The sequence below is a fragment of the Ciona robusta genome, chromosome 5 (assembly GCF_009617815.1).
Source record: "Ciona robusta chromosome 5, ASM961781v2".
NCBI classification, from domain to species: Eukaryota; Metazoa; Chordata; class Ascidiacea; order Phlebobranchia; family Cionidae; genus Ciona; species Ciona robusta.
This window is the reverse complement of record NC_143239.1, coordinates 3,605,782-3,618,898: the sequence shown is the minus strand read 5'-3', so window position 1 is coordinate 3,618,898 and position 13,117 is coordinate 3,605,782. Positions and strand designations below refer to the sequence as shown.

At 36.4% G+C, this 13,117-nt stretch overlaps 1 protein-coding gene across 2 annotated transcripts; it reads left to right on the top strand.

The window, feature by feature from the left end:
- Positions 1 to 7: 7 nt before the first annotated feature.
- On the top strand, positions 8 to 12,359 carry LOC149735684 (DNA excision repair protein ERCC-8-like). 2 transcript variants are annotated; one of them, XM_089879145.1, is made up of 11 exons: positions 8 to 148; positions 585 to 668; positions 1,421 to 1,528; positions 2,149 to 2,281; positions 3,232 to 3,313; positions 3,698 to 3,763; positions 5,728 to 5,794; positions 10,219 to 10,319; positions 11,296 to 11,406; positions 11,681 to 11,898; positions 11,954 to 12,359. In XM_089879145.1, the coding sequence occupies exons 1-11, from the start codon at positions 54 to 56 to the stop codon at positions 12,098 to 12,100; spliced, it is 1,212 nt and encodes a 403-aa protein (XP_089735271.1). In that variant the 5' UTR covers positions 8 to 53; the 3' UTR covers positions 12,101 to 12,359. The 2 variants fall into 2 exon arrangements, with proteins under 2 accessions (XP_089735271.1, XP_089735270.1); XM_089879144.1 differs by having other exon boundaries at positions 11,278 to 11,406.
- The last annotated feature ends 758 nt before the right edge of the window (positions 12,360 to 13,117 follow it).

The window sequence follows — 13,117 nt, the reverse complement described above, 5'->3', positions numbered from 1 at the left end:
TTAAATGGTGTAAGCATTGTTTAAAATGAAACAATTTCTCAAAGTCTTGAAACATGTCCTACTGCACAACATTACATTCAGATAGAAGTTTAGGGACTCGCAACCCAAGGTGGTTATGTAGATCAATAGAACTGGGTCGTATTTTGAGGTATGGTATATTATTTAATTATATGTATATTATTTATAGTGATGGGCGAAATAAAGTATGATAGGGTGTTATGTTTCTATTTAAAAAATAACAAACTGCAGAATTAAAACTGATAGTCCAATCTCCACACATTTCAAAAAGTTAAGTGCATATTTTTGGAAAAACGCTGGTGTTCTTTTTGTCATATATCCAAGGTATTATCTTTAATTGGTGCATTACCAATTAACCTGTTACTATGTAGTATGTATACCTGTTATATTATTCACATAGGGTATCGTTATTTATTCCAGGGCATGCACGCCAGCACGCATACCCTGCATACCCATGTTAGGCGCCCATGTTTTTAAATGTCACCCCAGCCACTTACAGTTACACCTATATAACCATAGTGTATTACTATCTGTTGTATAGGCCTACATATTTAGTTCCATCATAGGTTGACACTGTCGGAGACACGAATTCAATGCATCCCACCAAACAGTATTTCTGCGATGGATTTGGAGAAGACCGAATGCAGATAGTAAGCTTTGTGAATTTGTGATGATGTGTTGTATATTATTATATTGAATATATTCTTTTTTTTTTTTTTCACAAAACCATTTATAATGACAAACAATAGTTCATTTAACTTGACAAAACAATCGAATTGTTACATAAAATAATTTTTTGTCTGCTTAGTACGTTGTCCTCATTGCGAGTACGCAGCCTTACATGAAGGTCGTTGTTTTCTATGTTTTGTAGCCGTTTGTCCATTGCTAAAGAAGGTTTATCTCTCGCAAAATTCAATTTGCGACATGCTAATTCAACCCTTGAAAATAACCCCGACTAGGACCCAATAACAGATGAAACTTTGATTTTTATTTGTTGAAATATATATCTCTTGCGGAATGGTATGGCACAGCGGTTTGTGTGCTTGTTTCTAGTTCATAGGATTCAGGTTCAAGACTTGCTGTTGTCACTGTTGTGGGCATTTTTTTGCTTATCGGTAATTGATCTAATCCACTTATTTCTTATGGGTTCAAATTATTAACCCTAAGTAAAGAAATCAAAAAAATTCCTCCAGGAAATCATCAGTAACCCTGAAGTTTCACGCGTGGTAACTGTGAAGCAGGCACGAGGTGTATGAAATAGAACACCCGTGTTATAACATTTGTCACTGCCTGCAATGCGCGAAAATAACCTACCAGACTCAATCCATATATTTACACAACCCGGTACACTGAAATGACTGAATTGCATTAAAACTAACATTTATAGACAATCTTTTCACAGTTTGATATGTGCCGGGTCAGATAAAAAAATCACCATTTATGATACATGGAAACTAGCAAGAGATGAGAGTAGCCAAGGGGGCTTACCCAAAATAGCTACTATTGGTAGGTAAGGATAATATTGTATCTCAGTGCTAACCAAATTATTTCATATTATGCGGTAATTTTAACAAATTTTTGTACATTTTACAGAGCCCCCTAAAATAATGCTTTTTTAATTTTTTTAAGGTTTACCTTTACCAATTTTTTTAGGACGTTTATATAAGTATAAATGGTTATTCCTAACAAAGAACATATTACTAGTTTAATTTTTTGTAAGAAATGTACAAATATTTTTAGAAATCATTTGTACAGTGCCGCTATAATTTGTGTGTTAAACTGTTTGGGAAGTGCTATGCTGCTATCATAACATATTGTTTTGTTGTAGCTTGTATGTATATGATATGCAATAGTTAAAATAAAATTTGCATCACAATACTGTTTAAATTACTTAATCACCATTGATGACGATGAATATATGTATGTTAATGTAATAATGTTATATATACATCTATTATTTTGTAGTTTTATAATTTTCTATATTTTTGCAGAAAACTTTATTTAGCTTTGGAATATTAATTAAAAGAATGACTTTTTTCTGTTGGTTACAATATTAAGTCAGTTGTTCATATATGAACATATAAATATATATATATATATTATTCATTTAACACACTCTTCTTTATACAGCAAAACAAGGCAGAAAAAATACATGCATAAATCTACAATGAGTTCAATACAATGGTATCCCCATGATACCGGTATCTTTGTAACATCTGCGTTTGATGGAACAATTAAAATATGGGACACAAATAGATTGAGAGTAAGTTACTATCATTTCATTCAATATTTAGTCTTACTAAGTTAGCATTATTTCATTCAATCTTTAGTTTTAATAAGTTAGAATTATTTTATTCAATATTTAGTTTTAATAAGTTAGCATTATTTCGTTCAATGCTTAGTCTAAAAATTATGGGGTACAAATAGATAGTTACCAATATTTCATTCCATCTTTAGTCTTTATGTTATAGTAATTCTCAAACTGTTCGTTGCAAGGCATTCAAAGTTGTTTGCTGGACTTGCAAAGCATCAGCTTATATGGAAATATATTAGCGACATTTTTTATCAAAGTTGTATTTTTTCATACAAAAACTGGTAGTGTTTACCCCTTGAAAAGTTTAAATTTTAATGACGTATCATGTTGTTGCATGTTGCAACGCACTATTTAAGAACCACTGTTGTAGATTATTATCAATTGATAATAGTAAGGGTAAGGGTAATTGTACAACATACCATGTCATTTTTTTATTGGTTGATAAATGTTTTTAATGTTATTCTATATTCTTATTCAGGCATAATGCATAAAGTATAGTTTCAATAATTAATGATGGGAACTTGGGTAGTAACTGCTGCGTTTGATTTAGCCTGGTATTTTATAAAGCGTGACAAATAAGTATACAATCCATATATATATGCACAATGATTTGATTCAACCAATCATAAAACACTTTTTTGTTTAATACAAAAACAATAATCAAATTTCAAATATTATAACAAAAATCAAATTAATTACACCTAACAAAGAGAGAGGGTAATTAGCAACAAAATGACATGTGTAACTGTTAAGTACACACTTGTGTAAAAACTAAGGAGAGTGTCAAATAAAAAATGTGGTTGCTAAACCACATACATAGATTGTAGTGTTTCTACAGTCTTTTTACATATACAACGTTTGTTTATAAAAAAAGTGTCATCATCTATTTTTGTCAACAGCCTGCAGAAACATTGGAGATCAACTGTGTTATTCATAATCACCATCTTTCTCCAATATCCACCCAACACTCTCTGATAGCAGGTCAGTTTATTACATGTACTGTGTCGTGGCACAGTGGTTAGCGGGTCTGTTTTTAACTCTATGGGTTCAAGGCTTGTCGCTTCTACCAGTGTGGGGAATCTGTCTTCGGGCAAGACCTTTAACAGCAATTATTTCAATCCAGTTTTCCCTTTATGGTTGTCTAAACTGTCAGCCAAAAAACAACAAAAAAGGTCACCAATAAAGTTGCATACTTAACTCGTAAGTGGGCATGAGATGTATGAAATAGACATGGCGATAGACATACATGAAACAGACTACACCTTATTCCCACTGGGGTCTATGTCTATTCCACTGTCGTTATCTCATACTACATGAGGTTGACTGTTTATTTCTTCCTTAAATAACATATTGGTATATTTGCAGCTGCATCTGCAGACCACATAAGGCTTGCTGATATTCGATCTTCTGCTACTTCACATACTCTAAAAGGTAAGACACTTTGTGTTATATGTATATTGTGGATTTTACAGCAGTTTAAGCATTTGCATACTTTTCCTACCTTATGTATTTTTTTCATTTTCCATGTTAATAAAAATGGGATACTTTTTTAAAGTTGATGTATATTGTAGACCTAAAACAGTATTTGTGTGTTTTCCTATTCAATTGTAGTAACAGCACGTGTATGATTTTGTAGATGTACAAGTAATCTAATAGCGCGAAATAAAATATGACAGATTCCACAATGGTAAGCAAGCTTCTAGCCCAGAGGTTATAGGTTCAAGGCCGGTCATAGGGGTCTTTGGGTAAGACACTTATCGACAATTGCTCAAACTTAGTGGGCTCTTATGGGTTGTCTTAATTATCAGTTTTGGATTAGAAATATCAGGGTGCAACAACATGTTAGTTACCTTGCCGAATTTCCTATAATATTATGCTCGTTAGGTGGTGCTAGAGCATCAATTTTTCAGGATGCGTGTCATTTCTCCCCTTTACTTACTGTCTTACTCTAATCGCGCTATATCGCCTCTCGTTTATGCCTTTTATTTAAAGTGGTTCAAATTTACCCCAGCACATTCTTAGTCATGAGAATATCGTTTATTTCAGCCACCGTAACGTAAATGGTCATAAAATGGCGTTACAGGTCGCATGCTCGGGCAGGCCATCACATGCTTTACAGTCGCTTCTAGCTGCTATTAGCCCGGTAATAAAACAAATTCTTGCATCGTTTATGACCGACCGTTATCCCGGCGTTCGGTTAAACTGTAACCAGTGCCTGTTTGAGTCGGTAAACCCGTTGTAAATCTCGTACGAGCTTCAATCCAACTGCTCGCTGTAAATAACTCGTCTTAAAGTCTGTTTAAACTTTTACAACGTTGACTTGGTTGGCATTCGTACGACGTATAGGTTCATAAAAACTCTGTGTTTAGTTTAATTTTGTAAAAACACTTTGTAACCAATGCATAACCATTACACAACAAATGATATACTCGTTTGTTCCAATAGAGATTTTTATTTAAAGTTAAGATCGGTGGAAAGAATTTTGTAGGCATGCGGCATTAGGGTTTAACAACGTAGGAGTATGAGGTTTTTGAGGTTGTAATGTACTATGTCATACCAAATACATTGAGTAAGCCCATGATATACCAATGTAAACCTTGATCTAATCTATTATAATTATATCTTAATACAAAAAGGGAATAAATATCCACACACTTCAAAATAGGCCATATGACCCCTAATATATCACTAGTCTATTAAACATTAACTTTACTTATCAAATCTGTCTCGTGGCATACCGATGCCAACAACTGACCAGTTCTTTGTTTTCCCCTATCTAGTTCTAGACATAGTACTGTGGGGTAAGATGGGATACTGTTAGCACCTAAATCTCATATTTCTTAATCGTGTTTTTAACAATAAGAAGGGTCTATGAGTGTCGCAAGGCCACGGTTATATAATTCGGTAAATGTTATTTGTTTACTACTAAATAGAAAGTAGATTAAAAACATGTCCCATCTTACCCCACCCTACTGTATATGTTGTTCATTCGTCACAAAACATAATCGCCAGTAAAATGGCTTTTGGTGTATAAAGATAGCTATTTTATCAGGCAGTTATTGCTTAAACGGTGTAGCCGTTATCGGGATAAAATTGCCTTTCACCGTTTTTTTTTGAACGGTGTTGTTGCGGTAATTACACCTTCAAATGAACTAAAATACTGTATAATGTGGGTCCTTTCTGCTTTATGTAATGTCTTATGGTACAGAATTACAAAAAAGAAATCCTGCTTTGTGATAATATTCGTTTAGTTCAACGGCTGTTTTTTTTATTCTCCATATTCATCCAAAAATATTTGATTGAAACGCAGATTATTTTGGAATTATCACATGAAAATTTGTTGTTTTATGAAAACTTAAAGACCTTTCATATGAAAATGTTCGATTTCGTGATAGGTCACCGTGATACCGTGCTCTGCGTAAAATGGTCACCAAAAGATGAATATGTTCTCGCGAGTGGAAGGTAAGGTTACCGTGTGAACACTAGGGATGCACATTACAGAATAATTAGGTATTCTAGGATATCCTAGAATACTTTATTTCGAATCTAGAATTCCAAATCTAGAATTTCGAATCTTTTTATATTTATAGGAAAAAATAATTTTACCCACATAAGTCAGTTTATTGACTCTTTCATACCCGCCTTGTTGGAACATGAGCTGTAAAATGATCAAAAATTGTACTATTGGGTAGTTTTTGCGTCATGAAACGTATAGCAGGTTATGAAAAGACGTTACGAAACGTTTACGCTTGAAAGTCCCACAAACACAAAAATATTTTTTTTCAAAATTAATAAGTTTCAAAAATTGTTAATATAGTATATGAGATGACGTGTAATTACGTCATTAAACAGAATACCGAATCCCGTAATTAGATTCGAATACAAAAAGATTCGAATCTCACGGATTCGAAATTCTGTAATGTGCATCCCTAGTGAACACCTGTTTTAAAACTGTGTTGCTTATCGGAAACTTTTGTGTTTATGTCAAACTTTTACTGTGCTATTACTATATAAGGTATGGTGGGGGTAAGATGGGAAATGTTTTCATTTTCAGTTTTGTCTCATTTGGTAGTTAACAGTGAATATTCAAAGAATTATAAAACCGTATCCTCACGACTCCCATAGTCTGTTGTTAATTGTTTAAAACACGATCAGGATATATTATGTGCTAAAGGTGTCTTTCCCCACCCTACTATATTTTTAACAGAATTAATAAACTTTCATTTTGTAAGTTGTAACTTACTCGTTTCGCTGGTTTATGTAATAATAACAAACCGAACGTTTAATGCGTTAAAAGTTTCAATGTTTAATAATACTCCATGATAATATGCATTTTGCAAACGTATTCTATTTCTGCTGGGGAATTTACGCTGACATGCGTTATCCCTTGCACAATGCTTTTATGCAAGCGCCGCCTTCCGTTGATTGTGATAAATCAATTGTTCCGCGAAAGTTTCCTTGTCACGTATCAGCATACAATCATCTTTCGAAACGAAACAATAGTTCGTCATCGGAGAGTTTTTCTCACCCTTTGTTGTCCCTGCATCATCACAATACAACGAAACTAACAACAATAACGAAACTGCAGTCACTTCTGCTCACGATTTTCCCTATTACGTCATATAATTTTTCTACAGCATATTGGGGTAAGATGGTCCATGTTTTTATTTTTTTTATCGCCCCATTTGGTAGTAAACAAAGTATATTCAATGATTTATATAACCGTTTATCTTAAAAAACGCTGTAAACTGATAAAAACACGATTAAGAAATGTGGGACATTATGTGCTAACAATATCCATACTATATATATATAAGATTAGTTGGTTTAACTCGCGTAAGCCGCCCTATCTCTTTCAATTAAAAGAAACTTGACGCGCTGTGGGCACGACGCCTATTTTATAAGCGGCGGTCTCGAAGCGGTTCTCTCATGGGGTTTGTCGTATTAAGTTGAACTTACTTTTGGAATGCTGTCTAATGGATACCTGCATAGTTATTAAGGCCCGATCGCCTGATTGAAATCAGTTACGTTTTAACACGGCCGAGCGTTTCAGTTACGTCATAATAGCAACTTAACATCAAGAACTTGTGGCATTTGGGATTACAGCGTTTTGAAAATTTTCCACTGTTGGCCGCCGAGATGGCAGCATTCGTTAATCTTTAACTGACTGTATTCACCGCAAACACACGCACTTATCTTAAACCAGCCCAGCCCTTATGTGGCCACAGTCTCTTCTTCGCTTGTAGATGGCTAATGGCAGTATGCGAGCATACAGTTGTAGCGTTATTCCAATTTATAGATATAGGGTTAACCGCTAAGTGCAAGCGTACCGAATATATGCGTCCGAGTATTGGCTCCCAACAGCGCAATGTGTGAACCAGCAGAATACGCCAAGCTGTTCTGAGCGTAAAAAGCGCGCGAATCTATTGTGAGCTGATTTATCACACTCCCTCAGTTTACTTACGCACATTCGCCACTCAGTCAAAGGTATTCAACGAATGGCGTTGGCGTGCTCGCAGTGCGACCGAATACAGCCTGTTATACAGCTTATGTTAGATCGTACAGATTTAGCTTAAAAGTTTCCACCCATGACAGTGTATATGTAATGCCAGACAGAAGCTTTAACAGTCAGCAGGTTAAAGGCGTGCTTACATTTAGCTTCACCACTTTGCATAGTTTGCTGCATAAGGAAAGTGTTCTGACGATCTAAGTAAATTGCGCACCAGGCACGACACCGGTGTTCCACCGCCTTGATTAACTTCCTGTTTGCTCTATGCCATAGGTAGACGACTAAAGGCTCAATGGTGACCAGTGTTACCGCTTTCTCGTTTTTTTTTTGTTAAAATCCCTTTTATTCAATTATACCTTATGGTTTCACAAAATCTAAATATAGTTTTGAAGTTTCGTAATGATATCATCGCTTCAACCAATTGCCTTGCGCATTTTAGAACAAAAAAAATTAGTGTACTATTTCAAAACCTAAAAAAATCAGAATAATAAAATTATAACGAGTTTTTAAAATGACGAACGGCATCACTAGGTTGGTGTTCGCGTATTGGGTTGGACCGCCTATTCAATCTGTGTTCTCGTGGCGGGCGTCATACAGTGCATAGCTTGCTCAGCACGAGGAAGGCAGCTCAGCTTAGTCATTAAGATGGTCAGGTGACTGGGTCGTCAGTGTCCAGATTGGTCAGATATGCAGTCGCAATATACGTCTTATAGGTTATCTAAACAGACGGACAAATAGATGATGCGTATATGCTAGCACGTAAATACCTTACGTAGCTCCATAAATAACAACTCAGTATCACTGCACAGAGGTATATTATGGCTTATGTAAAATTTGCAGGCGTCAGTTAAGTATCGCGCTACCAGCCAAACAGCAGTGCTTTGTCGGAATACTGGTTCTATAAAGTCAGCAATTAAATGACGTGTGTACCGAAAAGGCCAATTTTGTCAATTTGGATCTAAGAATTTGTAATAGTGGTTTGGCATTAGGTAAATCAAATTTCAGGCTGTTAGTGAGACCAACAGCTTGAATTTGTTGCCTACAGACACTCCACTGCTATCTACTGAGGTTTCAAACAGTCACAACACGTAATATCTATGTTGCCACTTTTTATCCGCACTGTACCGGCACACCCCATGAACCCAAACCGCGCACAAACGAAAATCAACTAAAATCATTACCATGAAACCACAGAGCTTATTCTAGTGTTAGTATTTTAGTCAATAAAACAACGCAGCTCAAACCGCGTTAAATGCATTTTAATCATAAACAAACTGAATTGAATTCCAATCCCGTGTTAAGGCCAAAATTCACGCATTAATATTTCGTGATCAATTCAATTCAGTAGCAGTGCCTAACTTACAGCAATGTACCGGCCTGCTACGTCATTAATAACGTCATTCCGAACCAGTGGGTTTGTCCGCCTGCCCGCATTATCACAGCGGGTGCAAAGAGAAAGCAATATTCCCAGCACCGTTGAGTTATGCGGAAATTTTGAACCCAACTTCCGCGTTTGAGCTGCACGCGGCCATTTCTCTTCAATGGCCGTTTGCTTGTTTCCCGGAATTCGAAATAAGTTTTGCCGCAAGTTGATACTCAGTTCCATTATTATACATGCATTATCATTACTTATCCACGGTGCCGGTTATTTTTACCATACTACAGTTATGCGTGGTTCGTATATAAACACATAAGTTAAATACTGTATGTTGGTCTATAGATTGCGATATTTTTACTTGACATTTCTAAGTTAGCAACGGTGGGCGTCATGAATTCTTAACCGCCGTTTTACGAGATAAGCTAGTCAATCTATTGGACGAGCGATGTTTGAATCATAGCGTCGGCGTTAACTACGCAACAGTGTGTTCAGTGACGTAACAACTGGGTCATTCTTGTGTGTCGAAGGCGAGGTCTATCTGTGGTCTCATGTTTGCGTGTTCCCATCCCGTTATATTCGTCGTCGAATGTTAATGATTCACTTTTCGTTCCTTGTTTGCCGGTACCCACTTTTCAAAAGCGCGGATCGCCGCTTTTGCGTTCATTTTCCCAATAAGCGGATTAAGTAAAACTGTCGTGTGTGTAACGTGAACGCTTGAATATGTAACTCCCAAGTGAATTCTAATCGCGACAGTTTCCGGGTAGAAATTGTTAACTTTCTCCCGCCAGCCCGCAGGTAAATCTTTCAGCTTGTCGCGCTGCGCCACCTGGCGGAAATGCCAGAAGCTGTGGGCTTTGCCTAAAGGTTGACGAGAATCAGACGCCAAAAACTCAAATAAACCTCACATTTTGAGCCATCAGCGGAAAACAAAGCACTCCTAAATAACACTGTCACTGAATTTGTGAGACAATTTTATCTTCAATATTTTTACATTCACAGCGAAGACAATCGGGTTCTGTTATGGGACGTCCGACAAGCAAAGGCAGTGTTGCACAACCTCGATCAACACAACGGGGACACCACGGCAAGCTCAGCTGCAGGTATAATTTTGGTCAACACTGCTTCTTATAAGCAGAGATTTTTTAAACCACGTATCATGTAAAATATATATCTTTATTGTTACGGTATAATATAGGCGACTCCCGCAGTCATTAATTGTGTTTTTTCTCTTTGGAAGCCAGAATTTGTATAAGACCAGGTAAACTTATGATGAACTTAAAACGTAAACAATCCACATCCATCCTGTTATAAAGCAGCACTTCCTTTATGCTTTTTACTTTTACAAAACAAAGGATACACGTTCCTGAATACATGGTATATTACTCGGCATTTATAAACGCACATACTGCTATTCGGCGCTTCAAACGCAATTCAATCAATCAAACTACAAGCGTGGAAGTCGTTTCACATGCAACCCGACCCCTTAATCATTAAGCCAATCCCCATATACTGTTTGACGTTCAGTATTAATCAGCTTACAGCTTAACTACGATTAACGCTGGCTCTTTTTTATTAACCTTATCCACTATCCTAACTTGTTCAAATGAATCCTCACTGACGTCGGCGGATAATCTGATCGTCTCTCTCTTATAACCGCGTGAACTGCGGCTCGTATCGCGAAATTAAACCCGCTGCGTCGGTTTGATGTATGGGCTAAGGGAAACGGCGCAGTTGTGGTTATGGGTATTAATAAACCTTCTGGGCAATGATCGAGTGTTCATTTCGTGGCGGGTTTTTTGATATAATACTGTGGGGTAAGATGGGATACCGTTCGCACTTAAATCCCATATTTTCTAATCGTGTTATTAACAATTAATAACGCTCTTTTAGAGTCGCAGGGCTACGATTGTATAGTCCAGTAAATATTTCATGTTTACTACCAAATGGGACGAGAAATAGAATGAAAACGTCCCATCGTACACCAACCTACTATATGATCAAATATTGCTATGTATATTTGTAACAGTGTAAACTTCTACTTATTTGTACTTACTTTAGATATTTTTTTCCGAATAGTCGGCACAGCTCACACTGGAAGTGTGAACAGCATTCTATTCAGTGAGGATGGTCGGTATCTACTCACATTTGCTACCGACCAACGACTGCATTTGTGGAATACTGATACCGGTAAATAATAGTGAAATTAGGCTTCAACAATAATAAAAAAGTTTCTTTTTTTGCCAACATCCTTTAATAAATCGTGGTTAGCATGCGTACCACTCTTTTTTAATAAATCGTGGTTAGCATGCGTACCACTTTTCTCGCATTTTGTCGTTTTTAAGGCAATAACACGTTAGTGAATTACAAATTTTAAAATAAAATCATTTTTTTAAGCAAAAACACGTTGGTGAAAAATATTTTTCACATACCTTTTTAGATTTTAACAACCCTTTTTATCCAGGCAAAAATACGTTAGTGAACTACGGTCGAATTGACAACCCATCAAAACATCGTTACCTCGGTATGACGTTATACAAGGGCGGTGCCACTTCTTCAATAGCGTTCGTGCCTTCGGGTCGCCAGATCAACATGTTGGATTTCTACACTGGTGCTCACCTGCGCCGCTTAGCGGGACACTTTAGCGACGTAAGGTGCTGCGAATACAACCCTTATCGACAGGTAGGTAATGCAATATTTTTGTGTCTTTCTTTTATTGTAGCTGTTATTGTTTTAGGAATTGTATTCCGCTGGTCAAACGTCCAACGTTCTGATTTGGAGCCCAGCAGAACCTGATTCGGAAGCTACAGTGCCATCTAACGGTCAGAACCTGGCGCCCACCGCATCATCTTTGCTGTTAGATAACTGGAGTGACAGCGATTGAATAAAGCCTTTCTTACATGGTTGGCTTAATAAAGTTTGCGGAATTGTGGCCGCAGTTATCCATAGAAGAATGAAATTTTAGTTTTCGAAGGTGGAAATAGGCAGGGGGGACTCTTTCTGTGCAAACAATTATAGATGTCAAATGTGTTTGACCCTGTATTTGCACTGCCCTTTATTGTTCACATATTTCTGTTTTCACTTGCTTGTATTGGCGCCCGTTACTGTTTGAATTCTCGTGAATATACGAATCTAGTTTCTTAGTCCCGAATGTCATTTTGTTAATTAAATAGTTTAAATAGATCCGTAGACGTAACATGCTCGTATTGTGACATAACGTCTACATTCAGGTTTCCTGTTGCTAATAGTAGCTAGTTAGCTGTCTGTTCCTTGTGAAAGTTTACTCTTGTTTCCCGCTATTTACTATTTCGTCCCGTTGATCATTAACGTAGGTATATGGTATGTTGTGTAAGAGAGAACAGTAACTTCCGTGACAACGACAGTTTGTTTGCCACTTTTAAATATTTTGTTATTTTGAATTTCGAGTAAATTACATAAAAAAAACGATGTTTTTGCCTCCTCGGGCCAATTCTGACAGAATAACGCGTCCGTTTCTGGAGATGGGGCGAGGAAACACTGTTTGAAGTTAATAAACAAAACCGTAAAGTTTAGACAATCGTCTTGGTCTGTTTAATATCTGACATCCGTACGTTTTAATTAATTACAAATATTCAATGTCAAGTTTGTAACATATGGATAATGATGTTTTACGTTGTCTCGTTGGTAAAAAGATTCCAGCCTTTACTGTCATTCACTAAGAGAAATAGTTTTAAGCTCTTTCTTCACGCATAACACAATCTTATTTATTCAACATGTGTCTGTTTTTAATGAATATTTTACGCAGCGTCTAAAGCAGTATAACTGAACTTACTGAAGTATGACTCTTTATTACTCTTTCGTTACGAAGAGTGCTGATGCTACTACAAATCATCATTGTCAATTAAATATTATGAATGTTTTT